Source organism: Phycodurus eques, chromosome 9 (assembly GCF_024500275.1).
Source record: "Phycodurus eques isolate BA_2022a chromosome 9, UOR_Pequ_1.1, whole genome shotgun sequence".
NCBI classification, from domain to species: domain Eukaryota; kingdom Metazoa; phylum Chordata; class Actinopteri; order Syngnathiformes; family Syngnathidae; genus Phycodurus; species Phycodurus eques.
Window position 1 is genome coordinate 24,759,812 of NC_084533.1, and position 23,446 is coordinate 24,783,257.

Genomic DNA, 23,446 nt, shown 5'->3' on the forward strand with positions numbered 1-23,446 from the left:
GATTACAAATTATTTTGCAGACCCCTGGTAGCCCACTTTGAGATCCCCTGCCATACAATATCCCCCCCCCTGCGCTGGCCGCGCCGCGCCAAAAGGCAGCAACGATGATGTGTGTGGCAAACAAGGAAGAAAAGCCCCCCCATCCTACCATAACCCCCCGTCTCCCACCCACCTTCTCTCAGAGCAATCAGAGCATGGAGGCCCGAGCAAGCGGTTTTTGTCTGTCGCTGCTCCAGCAATTGGCCCGCCGAGTGGCAAGCTAATGACCACGGCACCCTCGGAAGGACTCCAGACGCTCGCTCACTCGCTTCTACGAATGACGGACGGTTACACGTTGAGGTTTAGTCACATAGCAACATGGAGTGCTGCTGAGAACTAGAGTGGGCTCACGCCATTCCTGCCATTTCTTAAATGAAGAGAGAAAAAGGATTATCTTTTCATTTTGGCATATGTCTAGTATTGTACTGAGCACTTTTCCTGATTCATCAGTGCAACACTGGGCCATGCCCATGAAAGCAGGCCTCACCTCTTGCAAAAAACATCCCAGAAAGTGAGGCTCAGAAATGGAAAGAAGACTCAAATTAAGTAGATTCAATGTTATTTATCATCTTTCATGAACTATTAATTGATTTGGTAGATTTTGAGACTTAAAACACTTGTGTACTTAACTTTTTTGGGGGGGGGGGGGGGTTGTTTTTTTAAATCCCAGTTTGTTTATTTTCCTTCAGGCCATCTAGATGATCCAACCTATGAAACTGATTACTGCAACTCATTATAGCTCATCAAAATCTAAATCATTATAGTTGGCAAAATGCCCAAATTTGAGGAAACGCCCAATTTCTGTTGAAACGTGTATCCGTTTAGTAATCGTTCTCATATCGCCAGCCTATAAATTCCGCGGATTTTTTTTTTTTGCAGCTGAAAAATTTAACTCTCCTGCAAAGTAACCAAAGTGGAGTTAGCCCGCTCTTGTTCTCAGTGGCTTAAATTTGGTGGTTACGTCTGTGATAAGAACAAGAAAATCTCCAGAAGCCATGCCCGAAAAGACACAGGAAGTTGGCCATTTTGCTTTGAAGCGGCCATTTTTAGGTTATTTTGGACATTTCCGGGGGTCATTGGATTCAAACGACAAGGCGGTCGACCACATAGCTTGATCCGGAGCCTGCATTAATCTGGGTTGGTTTCGGTTTTTTTTAAGTCATCCAACTGACCACATATCTTTATTCAGACAAATATCTGGATTAGTTTTGATTTTGGTTGCTTTTTAAAGGGATTCAACTGACTTATAAAGCCACGTAACTCCATCCAAAGCCAGCATTATGGAGTTTGTTTCAATTTTTGAGGAAATCAAGCGACGATGATGGCGGTCACATAACTGCATCAAGAGCTCGCATTAATATCTGGGTCCATTTTGATGTTTTTTTTTTTAAGGATTCATTTGACTATGCAGATGATCACATAGCTTTATCCAGACTCTGCATTCATCTGGACGCGTTTCGACTTTTGTTCTTTTGTTATGTTGTCGACCTTTATGACCGAATTCATTGAAGTCCATTTTGGTTTCGGTTGATTTTTGAGGGTCACTACTGACTATGCGAACTGCCGTACAGTTTTATCCAGGGCTTGCATTTAATGTTTTTTTTTTTATTTTTTTATTATTATTATTATTTCTGATGTATTAAACTGACTATCCGGCCACCTGCATAGCTTTTTCCAGAGCCTGCATTTATTTAGTTTTGTTTTTATTTTTGAGAGACTCTACTGACTATGTGGATGACCGCATAGCTTTATCCATCTGGCTTCATTTTAACGATTATAAAACACCGCAAAACAGTTTCTTGTTGTTGCATTATATTTTGGCCTAGATTTAGCATGGCCCTTGGAGGACTTCATGAAAAGTGAAATGGCCAATGCTAGGAACCCCCCCCTCCCACCACCACCACCACCACCTGACTCCCCTTTAAAAAAAAAAAAATAAAGTTTCAAAAAAAGTTCGTTTTAAATAGCGTTGGGGCCTCTATATGCCCACTTTAACGTGTCAGGAAAACACCTGGAGGTGTGGCGTTATCACATTCCTCCCTTTGGTAGGTACATAGCTGGAATAGCAGCAACACCTACATCACAACCCACAGTAATCTAATCTGGGCCTCGGCCAAATATATTTACACACCATCAGCACGACCTTCTAGCATAGCAACAAGCCTCTGTCTTCAAAAGGCAGATTTTATATTTCAAAATGGGTGTAGCGTTTGGTTGAAGGTGTGTCTTGTCTGTTCACTGAATGACTCATGTGACGTTCAGTAATGTAGACCAGCAGGGCTGCAAACAATTACTGTGTGCTTATAGCGCCCTCTATTGTCTAAACTGATCAAAGCAGGCCATCTTAAAGTGAGACTGTCTTTGAAACAAGGCCAATGTGTGATACTTCCATCTCTGAAATACTTAACAACGAGCTTGGCAGACTCTCTGCGGAGCACAAATAGTGAACTAAATATGAGATAAATGCATTTTGTTTTGGATTTGTGAATTTAAAAAAAAAAAAATAATAATTATGAACAAATGTACTATTTTAAGTGTAACTAACATTGCTAATGTCACTGATGGTTTAGTGGTACACCCGCCTGACTTTGGTGCAGGCAGCGTGGGTTCAGTTGCCACTCAGTGACGGTGTGAACGTGAGTGCGAATGGTTGTCTGTGTCAATATGTGCCCTGCGACCGACTGGCGACCAGTTCAGGGTGTAGTCCGCCCTTCGCCCGAAGCCAGCTGGGATAGGCTCCAGCGTCCCGCGACCCTAACCAGGATAAGCGGTGTTGAAATGGATGGATGAATATTGCCAATTACTGATTTGGCTATATCAGGTGCCCGCTAGCACCAGGTAACCCTCAAGCACCGCATGAGTATCCTGCAAGCCTCTCCTGAAAAAGGATCACCAGTGATGGGACATTGTGATTTCCTAGGAATGTTGTAGAAGCGATTAATGAAAAACACTGGCAGAGATTTATGGAAATAGTGTCGCATATTGACATATATCTGTTTTCTAACTATTATTAAAGATTAATAATAAAATAATAACTTATTGTGAAAGGTAATTTGAGCAAATGTGTGATTTCAGAAGTGTGTATCAAACTGGTAGCGCTTTGCATTAATCGATACCAAAGAAGTAGCTCTCAGTTTCAAAAAGGTTGGCGATCCCTGGCCTACAGCAATAATTGTCCATTCCCCAGCTCTGCCACTTAAATAAATATTAATGAAATAACTAACAACAATATATAATTTGATTTCTATACTAAATATAATTCCCCTCTGTATTTCTTTCATAAATGTAAATAACTAACAACAGTAGTTTACGCGCCTTCTTCTTCTTCTTCTACGGGGGCCCACCAAATGATACTTCCGGTTTAACCGGAAGTCATCGTAATTCCCAAACATGGCGGAACAAGGTCCGATGGCCATAGCGATGCGGCTGCGAAACCAGCTGCAGACCGTCTACAAGCTGGACCCGCTGAGGAACGAGGTGAGCGGAACGTGCTTCTCGGGGGCGACCGCTTGGGAGCAGCCGCGGGCGGCCGGTTGGAGGAAGCGGACCCCTCGCTCGCTCGTTGTCGCGGAGCTGATGGGGAAGAGCGGAGAGGGTGTCGAGGGGGAAGGACTTGAGATGCTGCGGGGAGAGGGAGCGTGTGTTACGGTGCTCGTGAGAGGCAAACCCCCGCGATGTACTCCTCTCTCTGTGGAGTGAGGGGTAGGGGATGGGGGTGGGGGGGGGCAGTGGCCAGTGGCCAGTTCGTGACCCGGTGAGGCTTCGCTTTTGTCGGCTTTGGAGAATGTCAACACTTTCACGGAGCTCCTGCTGCTAGCTGAACACAAACGCCCGCCTCGTCCGTCACAGGCTAGCCGCACGCGCTTGTTCGCGGTGCCGCAAAAAAAAAAAAAGTGCAAAATGTCGTTCTCTCGTTCAGACACTTTATTTGATTTTTTTTTTTTTTTTTTTACACGTTAAGTGCAGTAGGGAAAGTAATTCGCCTCCCCCAGTCCCAATGTTCTTCCTTGCTTGCACGAGGAGGTCGAAGTTCACGCTCATTTACACAGCAGTGCTGCTCTGTCACAGGGGAGGTCCACCGGTGACATAAGGGACCCGCACGGCCACAACAACATCATTCGCCAACATTTTTAATTGGTGGCGAGGCTTGGTCCATGTACTTCTGTACTTCTATACGTCATACTGTGGTACTTACTGATTTTGACTCATAAATTGGAGAAATATTTGACCATGCTCGTAACTTGAAACACTTTTCCCCCATTAAATGAATGGTAATGTCATTCATCTGTTCCAGCCCCCCGAAATAAAACAATAATAATAATTAATGTGTATAATAATGAGGAGAAAAGGCATTCAATAATATTGTACTTGATAAGAACATCAATGACAATTAAATAGAATTATTATTATTATTTTTTCATTTATTCTCTGTGCATCTAAATGCTGCTCCTCCTGGTGTGCCCACCTTGGGCCAGTATAGGACAGACCGATATACTGTTCATTGAGGCATTATTCTGAATCCCAATAGAACTCTCGGCAGTCTTTGCCTCTTTGCGGCAGCCAGTCATATTGCAGTGAGGTATGTCCTGCCTAAAACTCAAGTGGAATTCAGAATAACTTCTCAACTTTTCTCTGACCTCATCGGTACGCCACTAATATTAGTCTTTCTATGATATGACCGTGAGTACTATAATATTGTCTGCCTACTTGTTGTTGCTGAACCATTTGTGATCGATCCATTGCTTACAGGGTTAAAGTATTGCAGTATAGATGCCAGTTAGCATTAGCATTAAGATAGCGGGGCCTTCCTCGGGCAGTTTGGTTGTTTTAAATACACAAGGTAAATGTCTGTTTGTTTTATGTTATCGTTGACAAGTAAACTTCAGCTGAGAGTGGCTTGAAGACTTTTTTTGAGGAACTGTTCACATTTGCCAAACTGCCACTCATTGTAAAGCGTGTTGAGTTGAGTTCAACCGCCGGCAGCGTGCTCATATCTCGAGCCTTTGCTCGTAAGGCAAACCCGCCAAAAAACTCGCAATTTGGGTCACTGGTATCTCATGGCACCACTCTAGTAATAACATCATTCAGTAGTAAATGTACAAAAAAATGTAAAGAAACAGTTTGTGCATCATGGTTTCATGCTTCAATTCAATGGACAATGCGATGCTCTTCTGCTTTGCGTGCCTTGGCCAACAGGGGGCAGTATAATACATGAACAGACATCCTACAGGTAGATTTGATGATGAAAAAGAGAAAACGGTCCTAAGTCGTTTATTTTTTTTTTTTTTGCTGTTTCAAAATGTATGCCTGTGATTATTGTGATATACTCTGTCTGCATGTGTTGTATTCAAATATCCGCTGTTTAAAAGTGCATAAACCGCCGCGATATCAATGCTAGTTTCATTAGCTCCTCTATGGCGTTTCATATTATGTGTTGGCGTTAAGCTAGCGGAGTGGAGCGCGGCTGGCTCGGCTAGAGCGGGCGACATGACTTGAAATTGATGTGTAACTAGTTTAAGTGTTTAGCTTTTTCTTTGGCTTTTGTTGTGTTTTGGGCAGAATGCCGCCACTGACGCGCGGTCGAACATAGAACAGGAAGTGGAACTTACTGTGACATACCGTCATCCTCACGCTGTGTCTCAGCAAATCTCGTGAGACAGACTTGAGCCCAGTTGAACTTTGGGTGTTCAACTGATGTGATAATAAAAGTGTTCTGTAAATGAAACAGTTCCTCTATTAATTCGATATCCATGTCGACAGGAGGAGGTGAAGTTAAAGATCAAGGACCTGAACGAACACATCGTGTGCTACCTTTGTGCCGGCTACTTCATCGACGCTACCACCATCACGGAGTGTCTGCACACATGTGAGTCGCCCGACATTTTGTTTTTGTAAATAACACTCCCAACCGTTGTGTGTTTGGACCTCAGGAACTGTCCGTTTTTTTTGATTGTCATTATACACAAGTACAAAGAGATTGAGATGAGACGCGATGTATAAATCTACTTTATTGTGCAATCAATACTTTACTATTTTTTTCTTATTAAACTTGAATAAGCCACAGGTTCACATGTTTTTATTTTATAATATATAACAATATCAGAACGGATGATCATTCACGTTAATGTTTATTTAAAGACATTTGAGTTTGTCGCTGGGCAAAGATTGCCATGGTGGAAGGAAGTGTTGGTGCAGAGCGAGCTGCCAGACGAATACGAAGAATGAATGAATGAATACGAAGGAGGGCGTTGATATTAATTCCATTTGTAGATGATCCAATTTATTGTCCAGTGAGCGAATGTCGGAAAGGGAGATGCATGGCAGCGGCGTTCTGCAGGGGTTCGCGTTGACCTTAGCTGTTAGTCCACCGCGACAAGCGTGCTTTTGCTTGCGGCCAAACCGCCGCCGCTCACTCCTCCGTCGACTTGAGCTGCTCAGCGGGTCCGCTGCGTCGTAGGCCGCCGGGTCTTGCCGAGAACTGCGCTCCGAAGGATGTAAACGGTCCCCCAGCTATTGGCAGGGATAGGAATCGACTTTTTGGCTCAGGGGCCACATTGACTTTTAAAATTTGAAAGGCGGGCCAAGACAGAATCAGATTGTTACATATCCCCCCCAAAAAAGGCATTGTAGTGTTAATATTTAGATTTACTTGTAATGGGAACAGTGTTGTTTTGTTGATCACCTTTTTTTTTTTTTTTTTTTTTTTCCCCCCGGTGCATCAAAGTCTGGTGTTAGTTTTGTTGTGGCAATTCTCAGAACACATCTAACACATCACTCAGCTGGGATCTGTCAGATATTTTTTTGGTGTTCGTCACACTAAAAGTTTGTTCACACACATATGTCGTGCCAAACACCCCTAAGCATCCTCTGGGCCATCTTCTGTTATTTTTGGAAAATGTGTCTGCGCTTCATGAAGCGTAAAACTCATGCAGTTTGAGCGTTGAACTTCTCTTTTTAGACAGTATCACATTAGAGATCAATCAGTTCCATCTGCAGCTCCCGTGGCGCAGTTTCAGGGTCTTGTGTGACTGAATCTTGGATGGCAGTTTGTCAGATAAAGGTGTTTTTCTTAGCCTGCAAGCTTGATTTTAACCGCTGAGCCGTAGCCATCAGTTCCGGCGTTGCTTGGCTGTTAGCATAATCAGCATGCTTGGTAGAAAAGTGACGGCTGATGTTATAATCCTCTAAAACTGCAATGGTTTCTGAACAAATTAGACATACAGCCTTTGACCGGGCTTCAGTGAAAAAGTATTTTGTAGTCCATTCTATATTAAACACTCGGCACTCACTGTCGACTTTTCATTTCTTTGGCCCACTCGTGGTTGAAGAAGGGTTCAGAGCAGTAGCAGAGTAAAAACAGAACAGCCAAAATCAAGTCAATGTATCACTGTACCTACTGCGCTACCTGGTGGAACCACTGGGCATTACAGGACAAGGTCAAATAAATGGAGTCATGATTTTGATATGATTTGGTCAATTCTGTACCAATCTTTGGCGGGCGGGATTGAAATCATCAACAGGCCGGACGTGGCCCGCGGGCCGTGGTTTGTCCACCCCTGATCTAGCATGAATCACAATCATCAACCCACGTTACATACAGTAGTTAAATGATTCAACACAAACAAGCCACCTTCACATGCGGCTCATTAATAGTATTAGCTAGCATACTAGCGCCAATAACAAGCTAATGGTAAAGCAAATGGTCTTATGTCAATAAACTCACCCTATGGCATTCACACGCAAATAACGAATGTTAGGGAATACAGGCAAGTTGTAACGGCAAAGTAGACTACGCAGGCTATAAGTAGTTGCATCGGGAAAGAAGCGGGAAATATACTAAGGACCGCGAACAAAAGAAAAACAAAACGGCACTATCAATGAATTAAAGCTAACAAGAAGACCAAGAGTCCACCGAATGATGCCAAAGTAATACGTGTATTTCTTTGGCCTGAACACAAAAACTGCGAAGTAACGGGATTTTCTGCAATATGTGGATTTACAGATGCTGAACCACGGGCGTTCATTGTATAAGGGATTACATTTAAATGGATAAAATTGGATTAAATTCTAACTTCAATTAAAAGTGCTGCCGTTTCCTGGAACCTTTCGCTGAAACTTCATCACATAACGACTGTCCTCTGTCTCTTACTGTGCGTACGTTCTAGTCTGTAAGAGTTGTATCGTGAAATACCTTCAGACCAGCAAGTACTGCCCAATGTGCAACATCAAAATCCACGAGACGCAGCCGCTGCTCAACCTCAAGCTGGACCGCGTCATGCAGGACATCGTCTACAAGCTGGTGCCCGGCCTCCAAGAAAGTACGCGGACCCGTTCCCGTTGGCTCCTCTTTGAGCGTCAAAAGAATGAAAAGAACACTAATCTTGCTTGTGTTTGAATAGGTGAAGACAAAAGAATAAAGGAGTTTTATCAGTCGCGGGGGTTGGAGAGAGTTATTCAGCCTGCAGGAGACGGTGAGGACGATAATACCCGTAGTTAATGATACATTTGTTAGCTATGTGGCGCATTTTGCCTTCCTTAATTGCCCCACAGGAATAAATAACATTCTCGGAATTTTAGTTTGAAAGTAACTGCAAGAGGTTTTGATGCCATGTTCAAACATCACTTACAGCCCAGAAGTGAACACGTTCAGTTGTATATTCGAGGGGCAAAAAAGGTAGAGTCCTACTCTTAAGATTTAAAAAAAAAAAAAAAAAAAAAAAGTCGGGCATTATCGAGGAAAGAGTCATAACTTTGAGGGGGAAAAAATCATAGAGAAAAAAATGGTGGTGTTACGCGAATCAGTCATATAGTTTATAGAGTAGAATCATATTATTCAGACGGATTAAAAAGGTTGTTTTGGAAGAAAATTGTAATCTTGTGGTATATTTTCAAGGGGGGGAAAAAAAATCTTGTTTGAGGAAACTGGCTATTTATACTCCTGAAAAAAAAAAAAAAAAAAAAGTCATATTTGAGAGGAAAGTTGTCTGTTTCTGACGGGGGGGGGGGGACTCAGTTTTACCAAAATAATATATTTTTAAGAATAAAATCTCATATACTTGAGGGAATAAAATTTTATATTTTCAAGAAAAAAATTGATATATTTCATGGAAGAAGTTGTCATAACTTCTAAATCCTACCCTACCCTCATCTTACCCTTCCAAGTCATAAACGTACGAAGGTAATCGTAAATTGCCACCAAAAAAATATATATACATTTTAGGAAAGAAAAAATATGGAATATTTTGAAAGAAAAACATTTCATATGTTGTTAGCCTAATAGCATAATTGCCTAAGTCATTTTTAACTTATCGTTACAATATTAATAAGAGAATATCAATGTTCTTGTTAAAAATTTGGCTTTATTTATTTATTGTATTTTTTTTTTTCAAGGACATTCAAAAATGACGTATTTGTTGTGTTCCAGATTATGTATCAGACGCGTCAGGTTTACCGTACACCAGCTTCGACCACTCCAAAGCACACTTCTACAGATACGACGAGCAGGTGTCGTTGTGTTTAGAACGACTGAGGTGAGCCGTGCACTTTCAAAATATGTCATGACTGATTGTTATTATTATGATGATGATGATGATGATGATGAGTTATTATCAATTACGTGTGTTTTCATTGTGCAGTTCGTCACTCGCTGGGAAAGAAAAGACCAAACTTGCTTTGCAGGTCAGTCACATACACCAAATTCATTCCTCTATACTTTGGATTGAATAAGTCTACACACCCCTGTGTAAAAAATGAGACCAAACTAAATAATTTCAAAGGCTTCCTAGAACAACTTTAGTTGGGGTTAATCTGAGGAGATAAATCATTTCACAATTTTTCCCACCATTAATATAACCTGTACAACTCAATCATTTAAAAGAGAAAAACGTTTTGAGAGGAGAGGTATTAAAAAAAAAACAAAAAAAAAACTGAAATAATAAGGTTTCATAAGTGTGCACACCCTTTTTCAACTGGGGTTGTGGCCGTGTTCAAAATCAACCAATCGCAATCAAACTCATGTTAAATGGGAGTCAGGACTCACCTTGCCACCATTTAAATGGTCTTTGATTAACCTCAAATAAGGTTCAGATGTTCTAGTAGGCTTTTGATATGATTTACTCGGTCTCCTTTTTTTCATATCACAGAAACCTGCCATTTGTGTGTCGAGTTTTTATATCCATCGTACATTTTATTTAACAGTCGACATTCGTGAAAATATTTGCTCGCTTTAAACAACTTCCTGTGTTTGTGTGTGTGTGTGTGTGTGTGTGCGTGTGCGTACGCAGCAGAAGTTTGTGCGCTGTTCTGTACGAGCGGAGGTGCGACATTTACGCAAAGTGCTTTGTCATCGACTCAACGTGGAAAAACATCAGGTAGGTGGCACGCGCTCACTCACTTCGTTTGACATTGAATTTATTCTTGTTTTTTTTTTTTTTTTTAATGATTTTTGTTGTTGCATTTGTGTTGCAGGTTCAGATGTTGTTCAACAACGAGTTTTTACCCGATCACATGACCATGAAGCGTTTATGGTTATCACATTGGTTTGGAAAGGTGACATGACACATCAATTTATATATATATATATATATATTTTTTTTTTTTTGTTTTTTTTTTGTTTTTGTTTTTTTTAATTAATTTACCACCACTATACTATTACCTAACAATATATTTATTACAGCAATGATGTATAGCGATTCTTTATTTGCAGTTTTCTTATTTTCATCATGCATCGGGTGTCGATAACTAATTTAATGAATCAATAATAAATACATTATACATTTTTGGCATCTGATTGTTCTGTTGAACAGCATGAAATGAAACATAAAAATACATAAATTGTATCAAATAAATGCAAACAACAATAAGTCACATTTGAAACAAAATACGATAGAATAAATAGAATAAAAACATTGAAATTAAATATACATGTGAAATGAATGGACTTAAAAATGAAATGCTCAAATCAAGTGTAAGTGTAAAAACAAATATTAAAATAAAAGTACAAAAAAATTATTTAATAATGAACAATAATAGAATAAGAAATAAACAAAATAATAAAAGCCAAGTACATAAAATAAAGGAATATGAAAACAATGCAAATAAGTCAACAAAAATAACTAAAATACAAATAACTAAAATACAAATACATTAAAATAAAATGAATAAAAATAAATTTTTAATTTACAAAATTTAAAAGACCTGCATCAACGTGAACAGTTGATGAACAAATAATACAATATTGTGTTGATTTACTTTGCATTTATTTTGAGTGATATTCCAAGGACTGTCAAACGGGTGCTTTTTTTGTGAGATTTAATGAAAATGTATTTCAAAGATATGATAACAAACGTGAAATATACAATTCATTTCTAATGTTTTTTTTTTTTTTTTTTTTTAAATGTACTGAAATATGTAATTGATGTTCGGCCGCCTTTGTTTTTTGTCGCAGGCTCAGCCGCTAGTGCTTCACTACACCATCAAGGACAAACGTAGCAGATAGGACTCCATTGATTGGACTTTGGCCTTCACCAACACAGCTGTACATATTTTGTACAATACATAATTCTATTTTAATAATAGTGTTTGTGTACACAAGCGTATTTTCCCTCCTTTTTGTATTTTTGAAGATAAATTAAAAATGTCAAGCTATCAAAGCCTTTCTTCGCTCTTCTTTCATTCAAACAAAAAACAACAACAAAAAATGCTTATGCTATGGTTGCACAGCTTTAGCGCATCTGCAAGAGAGCGAAAGGAAGTCCTAAATAAGGCCCGCTACACAAGGATTTTTTTTTTTAATCTTAAAAGATTTTTCATACCCACACGTGCAGATAAAAAAAAAAAAAAGCACCACCCACACACGAAGAGTTTGACCCGTAAATATTGAACACGTTCATCATTTGAGATTGTCGGTGAACGGGTGCCGATCCGCGAGTATGCGGGGGTCCACTGTATATGGCTAAATGATGACGTAACTTAAAAGTCAGTTTCACATTGTTGGTACACAGAACGCATCTATGACATCACTACAAGAGGGCTTTGGGCTTGAAATAAGCAGCTATCGGTTGATTGAGCAATCAATCTACAGTATGGATATGCGTTTTATTTTGTTTGTTGTCCCCCAATTTTTAAAATAATGTCATATTTTTTAAGTTGATTATTTTAAAATATTTTTTGATTGTTTTTAAATTGTTTTAAAAAATTAATTCATGTTTTGCATTTTGTTTTTGTTCCGAGCTTTTTCTTTTATTTTTGTTAGTTTATTTTCTAATGTATAGCTTTTTTTTTTTCATTTTTCATTTAATATTTTAATGTTATATGTAGTTTATTGTACATATTTTAACGTAAGAATTTTTAATAATACTTTCATACTGGTGGTAATACTATGATATATGTTTGAAGTAGATTTTAAAAAATATATTTTTTGATCTTTTTTGGGGATGTTTTTGTTCCCAGCTTTTTTTTTTTTTTTTTTTGTTGATTTATTTTCTAATTATAGTTTATTAAATATACAGTTTAAATTTTTTATTTAATATTTGAATGTATATAGTTTTTATGGTGTATATATTTTATATGTATTTTTAAAATACTATGGTATATTAAATATAATTGTATTCATATATATTTTTGATTTTTTTCAACTACCTTTTAATGATGACGTTTTAAGTTATATATAGAGTTTTATTAATTGGGTTTTGTACATATTTTAAATTCGAGGATTTAGAATTTATAAAGGTCGTATAAAGTTTTTACTTTTAAGATAATTGCATTTTAATTCTTTATATAGTAACACACCTTTTAGAAAAAGAAAACTTGTTTTAAGAACGTTTTGAGAGCAGCCGCTTCCTTGCAAAGCTCTCCCTTCTCCACTAGATGGCGTCCCTGCGCTTTTTTGTATCCTGATCCGAGCTCCCCCGTGGCCACGTGATCATGCGAAACTCATATTACCACATTTTAATAGTTGAAATGTTCTATGCGGATGGTCAGGATCGCCGTGGCACAATATACTACTTGCATTTAATTTATATACACATAAAAGTGTCACATGGTCGTAAATAAACATCCTGTTAATGTGGCTTCCATTACCCAGCAAAACATAAACGTTTCTCCTTCCGAAACACTGCACGCTGACAAGCTACAAAATAGAAACAATAATAACAGCCCCCTACAAGCACAATAAATAAATAAAAATAAAGAAATATTAAATTACTAGCTCTATTCAAACGGTGCATTGAAATCTGGACATCATTTGATTGTGCTGCAGGTGTTCCTAATGAAGTGGCCAGTGAGCAAATACATTTATCCCCCCCCACAAATAATTTGCTTATTGCCATAAAATAATAATAATAATAATAATAATAATACACATGTAGGAATCACACACTCAAACAATACACAAAAAGATATACAAACGCATAACAAACAAGCGTACATTATACACACAATGACACTTATTTAATACACGTGCATATACATAAAGTAAATAAATAATAATCACAATGGCACTGATATATATATATATATATATATATACACACACACACACACACACAGACATATATACAAGCATTCTTAAGACACACGTACGTAACACAAACACACAAAATTACACAATCCACACTAATACACACGCTCAAAGTTCACTCAACAATACACTCACACACGCGCATAGCACATCCTTCATATTCATACACACAGAAATACGTGCACGTAAATAATAATCACTGATACACACGCTCACTATAAAACACACACCACCAGCACGACATATTCGAAATGTACACACACGTCAACAAAGCACACGGTCGTCTCGTCGAGTTTAACAGTGTGCACAGTCAAAAGAAAAATAACATTAATTATTATAATCATAACTCACACTGGAAGTACCTTCTGTATATTATCTTTAATGTTGTTGTCTGTCACACGATAAAAAGATGCGATTGTGGCACTTGCTTCCGTCCACGTGACTTGTCCCCCCCAACAGGACCCTTTTTTTTTTGGGGGGGGGGGGTGTTACTTGTTGTGAGTTGGTGCCTAATAAAATGGGGGTGGCCACTTGACCTTTGAACCCGTGCGCTCACACAGCCCATGACCTCCTTTTGCGCGGCGGCGCGCACGCAGCCTGCAGCCGAGCTCGCACGTCATATGGCCTCCATCCAGCACGAGTCAACGACACAAAATACATCTTTGTATTCTATTTTCACTTTCAAAAAAAATAATAATATATATATATATATATATATATATATATATATGTATATAAAACATAATAAAATCGAATATCGTCCCAGTCACCAAATATTGCCTTTATAATAAAATCGAATATTGTCCCAGTCACCAAATATTGCCTTTATATATATATATATATATATATATATATATATATATATATATATATATATATATATTCTAAATATCCTTTAAATAAAAATGAAAACAGGAGAGTATATTTTTTTTTTTTTTGCGTTAGACATATTTAATATGTAACTAAAACCGCACACAAAAGCCAATGTAGCTCAATTGTGTTTAAAATGTGAAGGAAAAAAAATTCCATTTTTTTCTGAAATCAAGAATCATGTCTTTTTTTGTTTTTGTCGTTTTCGACAAAAACGAAATGGAGATACCGCACATACTTTATGTTTTTGTTGTTTTGGGGGAATGGAAATAATAAATAAAACACGCTTCTTTTGTGTGTGTTTGTTTTGCAGATGACTTCTTGAATCACAAACTCGGTATAGCACAGGCGTTTTGTTTTTGCTGGTTTTGAAAATATTTTTCTTCAATCACAAAGTTTGAAAAATGTGTTTTTGCTGTTTTTCCACTTTTTTTTTTTGGTAATCATAAATCTGGATCTCCTGCACACGATTTTAGTTATTTTTTTAAATGTGATTTTTTGTTTTTTTTCTGGATTAGAAAAATTCGCAACGTTTGGCGATACATGCTTTTTATTGTTGGTGTTCAGATGACATTTTATTTTAATCCCCAAAAATGTGGACACAGCGCACGTTTTTAGTTTCTGGATCTAGATGCACTTCGTCTGCTTCCCCTTGTTGTGGTTTTTCCTGATAGAAAACCAACATATTGGAGACTTGTTATTGTTGAAGGTTGGAAGATGGAAGCCCGCAAGGGAGCATATGGCGCAAAGATGCCAGCTTGTGGCAAATTGCGCAAAGAAAGAAAAGAAAAGGACGCTCATTGACGTCATGCCACCGCACTCAAAACAGCAGCTTCATTGTTCCGAGTTTTTTTTTTCTTTTTCCTCTTTTTTTCCCTCCTCAACCAGGCGACTGTTTAACAAGGGTTGTGCGAAACAAGCGTAAAGAATTTTGTCACTGGGGTTTGCACTGTAATATGATTTGACATCTTTGGAAAACTCTGCTTAAACCTCATTTGTTTAATCCACTAAATTGAAAGATCATCAGACTGGTATGTGGTATATTATTCATACGCTACCATAGACGTTTTATTTTACATTTAGAAAAAAAGAAGAAGAAAAAAAACAAATAACAAAACTCAACATTTAGAGGCACATGCTATTTTTTTTTCTTTGGGGGGGGGGGGGGGCATTTAAAAAAGAATCAATAAGTTTAAACGTCACCTGAAACATTTAACACTGCTAATTAATAAACACTTGCTCATTCTTATGATAATATTTTTTTCAGTCATTTTGCATGGAGGTAGACAAATATTTCGCACAACGCCAATATTATTCTGTATTTAAATTTAATAATACATAAGTTCATCTGTATATATAATACAGATATATTCGTTTAATTTAATAAAAAACAGATTAAAAACGACTCCAGTGTCCAGTCATTTTGTTTATATATATATATATATATATATATATATATATATATATATATATATATATATATATATATATATATATATATACGGAAATCTGAGCAGTGGTCCTTTTTATACAATCTAAAAAAAAAATTCCAGTTAATATCAGAATTTATTTATAAAAAGTGGTGCAAATCGATCTTTTTATTCTATTGGCTAATTTCTTATGATTATTATTAAAAACGATTCGATTTTTACTCAATTCATTTTTTAAAACTGTTCAATCTTAAAAAAAAAAAATCAAAAATCTTTTTTTTTGTTTTGAAATATCAGATAGCCTTTATTTACATGATGCTGATTAAATACATTAAAATTCTCATGTTGACCTTTTTATATATATTTCTATATTTACTGCATGTATATACAGTATATACAGAGAAGGAGAAAGAGTATAAAAGGCTGCAGTGGCTCATCATCGTCATCATCATCATCATCATCATCTTGATAATGACCTTTTAATACCTCCTGTCAATCATCCGAACTGGTGTGAAAATAAAAAAAAACCAAAATAATGAAAGGTGATGAACTATTAAACTGTTTATTAAAAGAGTAAGTCCTCTTTCAAAGTCCCATAATAAATTAAATCGAAGGAAAGAAGAAGAAGAAGAAGAAGAAGACAAAGAAGAAGAAGTAGAAGAAGAAGAAGAAGAAGAAGAAAAACACTCCTTTTTTTGTCAATATCCGTGCAAAAGTTTGGGAATTGGAAATGCCCTTTTCTAAATGTCTTTTGTTTTGTTTGTTTTTGTTCTTTTCAAAAAATAAAAAATAAAAATAAAAGGGAGGCTGTCAATCGTCCACTTCGATCTCCTCGTCGTCCTCCGAGAACTCGTCGGTGGTCCGGCCGCGGGACGAGGACGGCGACTGGGGGAAGATCCGGTGCGAGGAGGACGGGGTCCCCCTGGCCGGGGATCCGCCCGGAGAGCCCCCTTCTCCGGGCTCCCCTCCCGCCGGAGCCTCGTCCGCGTTGTCCATGGCGACGAGCTTGTGGAGCGTCTGCGGCGTGATCTTCTTCAGAGACTCCACGTCGGCCTTCATCTCCTCCAGGTCGCGCTTGAGCTTGGCGCGCCGGTTCTGGAACCAGGTGATGACCTGCGCGTTGGACAGGCCCAGCTGGCCCGCGATCTGGTCCCGGTCGGCCGGGGACAAGTATTTCTGATACAGAAAGCGCTTCTCCAGCTCGTAGATTTGATGGTTGGTGAAGGCCGTGCGCGACTTTCGGCGCTTTTTCGACGCTTGCCTCTGGCCGAACGCGTTCAGGTGCTCCCGACCTGCGCGCACGCAAGCAAAAAAAAAAACAAAACAAAAAAATATGATCAACATAAACATGTCTCTCCAACAGGCCTGAATCCAAACACGAGGTTGCTAACATTTGCATGAAAATTACTTTTTTCTTTTTTTAATCCCCCCCCCCCCCTCCCCAACCCCACCTCAAGCCAATATGACAGCTAAATTCATTATTATTTTTTTAAATGCCCTCAAATATCATCTGTGAGCATCTTTCATGAGGGGAATATTACAAATAATTATTGTCCACACAAGTGCAATATAAAAGGAAACGATGGTCTCATAAGTTTATTATATGGCATCACGCCTCCAAATGCGTAATTACGCACAGAAATGATCACATGCATCCGCAATATAAGGAATGCAAATTAATTTTCGTCTATAGACTATCGTCTATCTATCTTAACTTCACATTGTGTGTGCGTCATATTTATTTACGGCATAGAGTGACGCCAGTGTGCAGTTACGCACAAAAGGATCCCCTTGTCAATCACATTCCGAAGCAAACGCCTATGAATTTTAAAATACGTAATGTTAGTATGTCTAACTTGACATTTTCGCCTACTTTCTAGTGCACTGCTGTGCCTCCAGTGTGCAAACAGACGCGCAGAATTGTCCGCCTTGGCGGCTTGATACGCAATTTAAGCACAAATCGCCCAATGACGTCAACAGAGATTCCTAATACATGTCTCCCATATGTACAAGTCTTCTCCTATAGAGCACATGCACTCAGCATACATGTGCACCAGTTACACCTATTATCACTGTTGTTATTCAAGGCCAAATATGTCACCATCTCTTATGCGTAATTACGCACGAAATTGGCTCTACGATCTAATCTATCTCATCTATGTACAGTCACAATATGATCACATAACAGGCCCGAAATGAACTCCTGAACTTATGTACACACGCATGCAAACTATTTCCGATAGTTATGAAAGAATGAAGCAAGTTTTTTTTTTTTGGTACCTTCCGCCGCCTGTATGACGTTGACCTCCAGGCCCTTGAACGTCTTGCTGGCCAGCTCCTCCAGGGCGCACAGCGGCGACGACGGCGTGCTGATGCCGTTCCTGGCGGCGTTGGCGGCGGCCACCTTCTCCAGGACCCTCGGCCTTCCCGGACACACGGCGGACGACGCGGCGGACTTCTTGACCGAGGGCTTGCTGAGGATGTCCTCGATGCTGAACGGCGTGAGCGGCTTGTTGGAGTTGGCCGGCGGCGGCAGCTGGTCCCGGGGGGCCCGCATCCTGTCCTCGCCGGCGGACTGCAACACGGAGCCCGCTTTCATGTCTTTGCTGGAGGTCATCGCCCGGAAGAAGAAGAAAAAAAAAAAAAAAAAAAAAAAAAAAAAAACCTAGGGTGTAGAAAGTCGGCTAGTTCATTCGCGAGGCACCGTGAAGTGTCCACAAGTGGTTCCGGGGGGGACTTTTTTTATTTTTATTTTATTTTTTTGCTAAAAAAGTGTCCGCGTTTGAGCTCGCATGCTGCCGCGGCGCTCGCTCGCTCGCTCGCGGCCCCCTCCCCCGTCAAAAGTGCACCTTTTAGTCCGCCGAGCTCCATGCAAATGCTGGCCAAGTAGCAGAGCGGAATTGGGAGCTTGGAGACGAAAAAAAAAAAAAAAAAAAAAAAAAAAAGGAGGAGAAAGAGGCGGAGGAAGAGGGAGAAAGTGTCCCGGAGCAGGAGGCGGAAGCAGAAGGGGGCTTGCTAACGAGTTGTTGTTGATTGGCCGAGGCTCAATTAGAGCGAGGCGACGCCATGGCCCCGCGCGTCTTAAAGGGCCGCGCCCCCCCCAAAAAACGCACACCGAGTCCGGCTACAAAGGGGGAGAGGGGGGAGAAGGAGGTGGGGGGGGGGGGGGGGGGGGGAGGAGTCTGCTCCTCCTGATCATAATCAGGAGGACGATGAGGGGCTTTCAAAATGTTTACTCGTACTACGCATTCTTGTACAGAAAGAATCACACACACACACACGCCCCCCGCCCCCCCCCAAAAGAAAAACAAAAACAACACATTAATTGGTAAAGCGTGATTACGTTTGTAACAAAAAAAAATTCTTGATTAGGGAAAAAAATAGAAAGTAGGCTTCAACGTTTTGTGCTGGAAAAATAAAAATAAAATTTTTAAAAATAAAAAAAGTATGTTTTGTCCTGAAAAGGGACAATGAAAATACATTTTGAACAAAAGAATACAAAATAGTAACCGTCGCGAGTAGTATAGCGAAATAGTACATTCAGAGGAAAATTTTTTGCTATATAGCTAATGTAAATGAAAATGTTTATATAGATACGGTTTACATATACTACTGCACAGTAAAATAAATTAAGAGGATTTAAAAAATATATATTTATATAGATATGGGTTGCATCGTTATAAAAGAAATGAAGAGGGACATTTATCGACAATTATTTTAAGATGTCTTACATTTCTAATTTTTCAAATATTATTTCTATACAGCTATACGGGTTGCACATACAGTATGGTGAATAAATATTTGAATATTTCTTTCTGATATGGGTCTCATTTAGCTATATATTGAATGAAAGATGGGCATTCTATTATTTTATTAATTCTCGGAAATAGTCGCACTTTTTGCAGCAACTATATTTAAACAACTTATATGGCTAGCGCACAAATATAAACAAATAACTTTGAAAGTTCCCCCCCCCCCCCCCCCCCCCAATGTGCAGTTTTGCTACAAAGCGTGTTGTCTTTAAACGAGACCGCATGTTAATTCCGCGTCAACGTGGGCCTTGCAGCTCCAGTACGCGTCGTGCATTCAAATGATGCGAATCGCAACATAACACAGCGACGCGCCGGAGTTCCGTGCAGGTACGACACGTGCACGTGCAGGACAAATTTCCTTTCTCTGAGTACAAGTTCCATTCGGAAATAAGAACTGAAGCCCCAACTCTGACATGCAAATTCTGCTTTTTTGTTTTGTTTTTTTTGTCTTAAATCATCTGTGAGCACGTGTGCGACGCTTTTGACGCATCAGCATGTTGTTCCTCACTGTGTGTGTGTGTGTTTTGTTTGAGATCACTCACTGGCTGGTGGGCCATTTGGATGGCAGGAAGATGTTTGTTGTGTGCCAACATGACCATATGGTGACACGACTGCAGGGACTGGGGGGGGGGGCGGCGGCGTCTTTTTATTACTTATTATTTTAAGGATGGGAGGGGCTCCGTTTTGTTAATACACAACACTTGTTTGGAAATTTAGAAAAAAAAACAAAAAAAAACTGCCAATTGGTGAACTCTCATTTCTAACACGGTGTCAAAATGTTGTTGAACGATTTGTTTTTAATACGCAGACGTCGACGAATCAGCTCCTTAATAATCTTCAAATTATTATTATTATTATTTAAAAAAAAATGTTCCCATTGAAACTTAATTATTTGACCCCCATCCATCATCGACTCTTTTAATTGGATGACTCCGGTTTGGCGTTTTCGTTGCAGTCGGCACATGCCAATGTGTGTGTGTGTGTGTGTGTGTGTGTTTGGGGGGGGGGTTGCAGTAAAACACATTAAAACGTGCGTGTAAAAATGTGTTACAAGTCGGAATATTTTTGATTTTCCTCCTAATATTATAATAAAGTTACAGAGGGCTAAATGCGTGATGTGGGATAATTAGTCTCTACTAATTAAATGAGACGACGTTTTAAATGGACGAATTACGAATTGACACATAATTAATGTCTAAAATGTGAGGCCAAACGGCGCATGTGCCAAAAAATTAAAAATAATAAAAAAAGACTTATTAATGCATACGACACGTCACGTTTAGTCATATTAATTATATTGGGATGAATTGGAAGGTATTTTTTTTTTGATTGGGTTTAATACAGGCGGCACGGTGTATGTGACGTTCCCTTGCGCGTCAGTTCTTTTGTCTTTTTAAAAAAAAATGTTTTGAATGAAAAGTAAAAAACAACAATCAAACGAACTATAAAGGCCCCGTCACACCTGTTCCGTAGCGTGAGACGCTCTTGTTTCCAAGCCGTCCCCGAACGCATCCTTGTCGCTGTGACAACGGATGGCAGGTGTTCGTTTGGGCAGCGCGCTCGGCGCCGCTGGATGGGGCGGTGACGTGTTCTTCACCGGTCGAGTTGCCGCCTCAGGGACACTCGGTGAATCTCACCCGCTTCATGACCGATTATTTTGTTTCACGAACCGCCAAGATGGCTGGAGGACATCAAATCGGAAGTGTTAACGTTTGTTGTTGTTTTGATTGATAATAGCACAGACACAATTGGACGTGCCTTGCATTAAAAAAAAAAAAAAGATTTAAAAAAAGTTAGATCCAGCAATTACGTAGTTAGCTAGCTAGCTAACTAATGACGTCACGTTGACAGGTGGAAATACAGTATGCAACAGGGACCTTTTTTAATTAGTAATTTCATGATTGGTACACTGTAAATGCTCCTCATGACATTGAAATGTTAGAAAAATCACTTCGAATTTTTCCGTGCCTTGGCAACATTATTCATAGCTGAGATGACGAGATCTAAGAGATCACAAAGACAACATAAAAACAATACTGTACTGAAAGAAAATGCAGCAATAAAAATGTGAAACATTTTTCAGATTGAAAGCAACGAGATAAAAAAACCTGAACGAGTTTAATGTGTATGTGCTGAAGAAATAAAAAGAAGTAAAACCTTGTACAGTCAAATATGTCTGAACTGATACAAATGTTTTGTGCTGGAGGGGGTTGGGGGGGAGAAAAGCATGATTTTTTCTGTACTGAAAAAAAAAAAAAAAAAATACAAGGAAAAAATATTTAAAAATAATGCCAATAAATGATTCAAATGTGGAAAGAGAACGAAAATAAAACAAAATTGAAAATATAAATAAAATAGTTGGATATAAATATAAACCATCTACCTATATAAATATAAACCACCTACAACAATTACACTGGTGAAAAAAAAACACCATCCCTGAAAGGCACTGTATAAATAAAGCTATTCATTATTAAATGACTTTTTAAATTTATGTGTGTGTGGGTTTTTGTGTGTGTGTTTGTTTTGATTTTTTGCTCTTGGGAGCCACTCAAGTTAACTATAACTTGTTAACTATACGTTGATGAAAAATTGCACTGCACTGCAATGCCATCCTGAATTGTTGTACTTTAAAGTCACAAATCAATGAAATACATCTACATTTCATTACATTTACAAGTATCATTTATTATACTTTTTTTTTTTTTTTTTAGCATCGCATTAACGTTACGAACAGTCTGTCATGTGTGTGTGTAAGAAAAACCCATCTTTCTGTTTTTGTTTCCAAGAAAAAGAAAAGCTGGCCTCCATTCAGGACTATTAAGGCCTATCTTCTCATGTCACTGGCCATATCTTGGCAAATGAAGACAAATGTTGGTGTGAGAAATCTGCGTTTCAGGGGATCCCTGGACAAATTAATCACCGCAATTCTATCCTCCGCCGCTGGGGCAGTGCCCCACCCCTCCAGCGGGTCCCCAATGCGACGTGGGCCGAGGTAATGAGGCCGGCGCGATGAGCAGGTCTTTCGAGAATTGCCGTGGACGCCACCACCTCGGAGATTCGCCTCCTTCCACGCTTGCGCTGAGTCCTCCTCAGCCTTCTTGACATCAGGATTTCATTACGACACCCCCGCCCCAATTCAGTCCATTCCATCACCACCACCACCGCATATTCCCCTTTTCTCCCCACCTCTCTCTTTGCTCCACTTTGCTCCCAAACCAAATGAGGAAATAGCTGGTCTGCTCGTTGACAGTCTCCCAGTTTGGGCCGTAAAGATAAATGATCCCAAGTATTAAAGTTTAACACATTGACAAAACCCACCTGATCTGTGGGACTCTTGAAACAAACAAAAAAAAATCCATCTGTGTGTGTGTGGGGGGGGGGGGGGGGGGGGGGGGGGGCACCCCCCAAAGAGGAAGGGTGATGAAATACACAGGAAGGTCAAACAATAACCTCAACTCTCCATATGGAGTTTGGGGTTTGGGTTCTGAACGACTAAAGATTTTGCTAGTCGATTATAATGTGATGAAAGCTGATCAATTGATGATATCATTGTTTATTTTTTTTCGGTATGGTGATGACACGATCGTTTGAACAAAATGTATTTGAGCAAGTTCAGGTTCAAACGATCATGTCAGAAACCCGCAGGATAGGCAGGGAGTCTGCGATCGTGTTTTCGGTCACGTGACGTACGCAATGATTGCGAAGGTAGTTGTGACGGTAATTTTCAGCAGAGGATGACGTTCCCCAAAATGGCGGCCCCCTTAGATTGATGG

The 23,446-nt window shown here is 39.3% G+C and overlaps 2 protein-coding genes across 4 annotated transcripts; one reads left to right on the forward strand and one right to left on the reverse strand.

Annotated features, from left to right (window-relative positions):
• The first annotated feature begins 3,426 nt into the window (after positions 1 to 3,426).
• Positions 3,427 to 11,676, forward strand: pcgf1 (polycomb group ring finger 1). Of its 3 annotated transcripts, none has more exons than XM_061686142.1 (9): positions 3,427 to 3,516; positions 5,800 to 5,905; positions 8,205 to 8,357; positions 8,439 to 8,510; positions 9,464 to 9,569; positions 9,675 to 9,717; positions 10,326 to 10,409; positions 10,507 to 10,587; positions 11,486 to 11,676. In XM_061686142.1, the coding sequence occupies exons 1-9, from the start codon at positions 3,430 to 3,432 to the stop codon at positions 11,534 to 11,536; spliced, it is 783 nt and encodes a 260-aa protein (XP_061542126.1). In that variant the 5' UTR covers positions 3,427 to 3,429; the 3' UTR covers positions 11,537 to 11,676. The 3 variants fall into 3 exon arrangements, with proteins under 3 accessions (XP_061542126.1, XP_061542124.1, XP_061542125.1); XM_061686140.1 differs by having other exon boundaries at positions 3,430 to 3,516; positions 10,323 to 10,409; XM_061686141.1 differs by having other exon boundaries at positions 3,438 to 3,516; positions 5,803 to 5,905; positions 10,323 to 10,409.
• A 4,732-nt stretch (positions 11,677 to 16,408) lies between these two features.
• On the reverse strand, positions 16,409 to 18,699 carry lbx2 (ladybird homeobox 2). Its single transcript, XM_061686144.1, has 2 exons — positions 18,139 to 18,699; positions 16,409 to 17,150 (listed from the first exon to the last, which is right to left on the reverse strand). The coding sequence occupies exons 1-2, from the start codon at positions 18,473 to 18,475 to the stop codon at positions 16,669 to 16,671; spliced, it is 819 nt and encodes a 272-aa protein (XP_061542128.1). The 5' UTR covers positions 18,476 to 18,699; the 3' UTR covers positions 16,409 to 16,668.
• Positions 18,700 to 23,446: the final 4,747 nt, after the last annotated feature.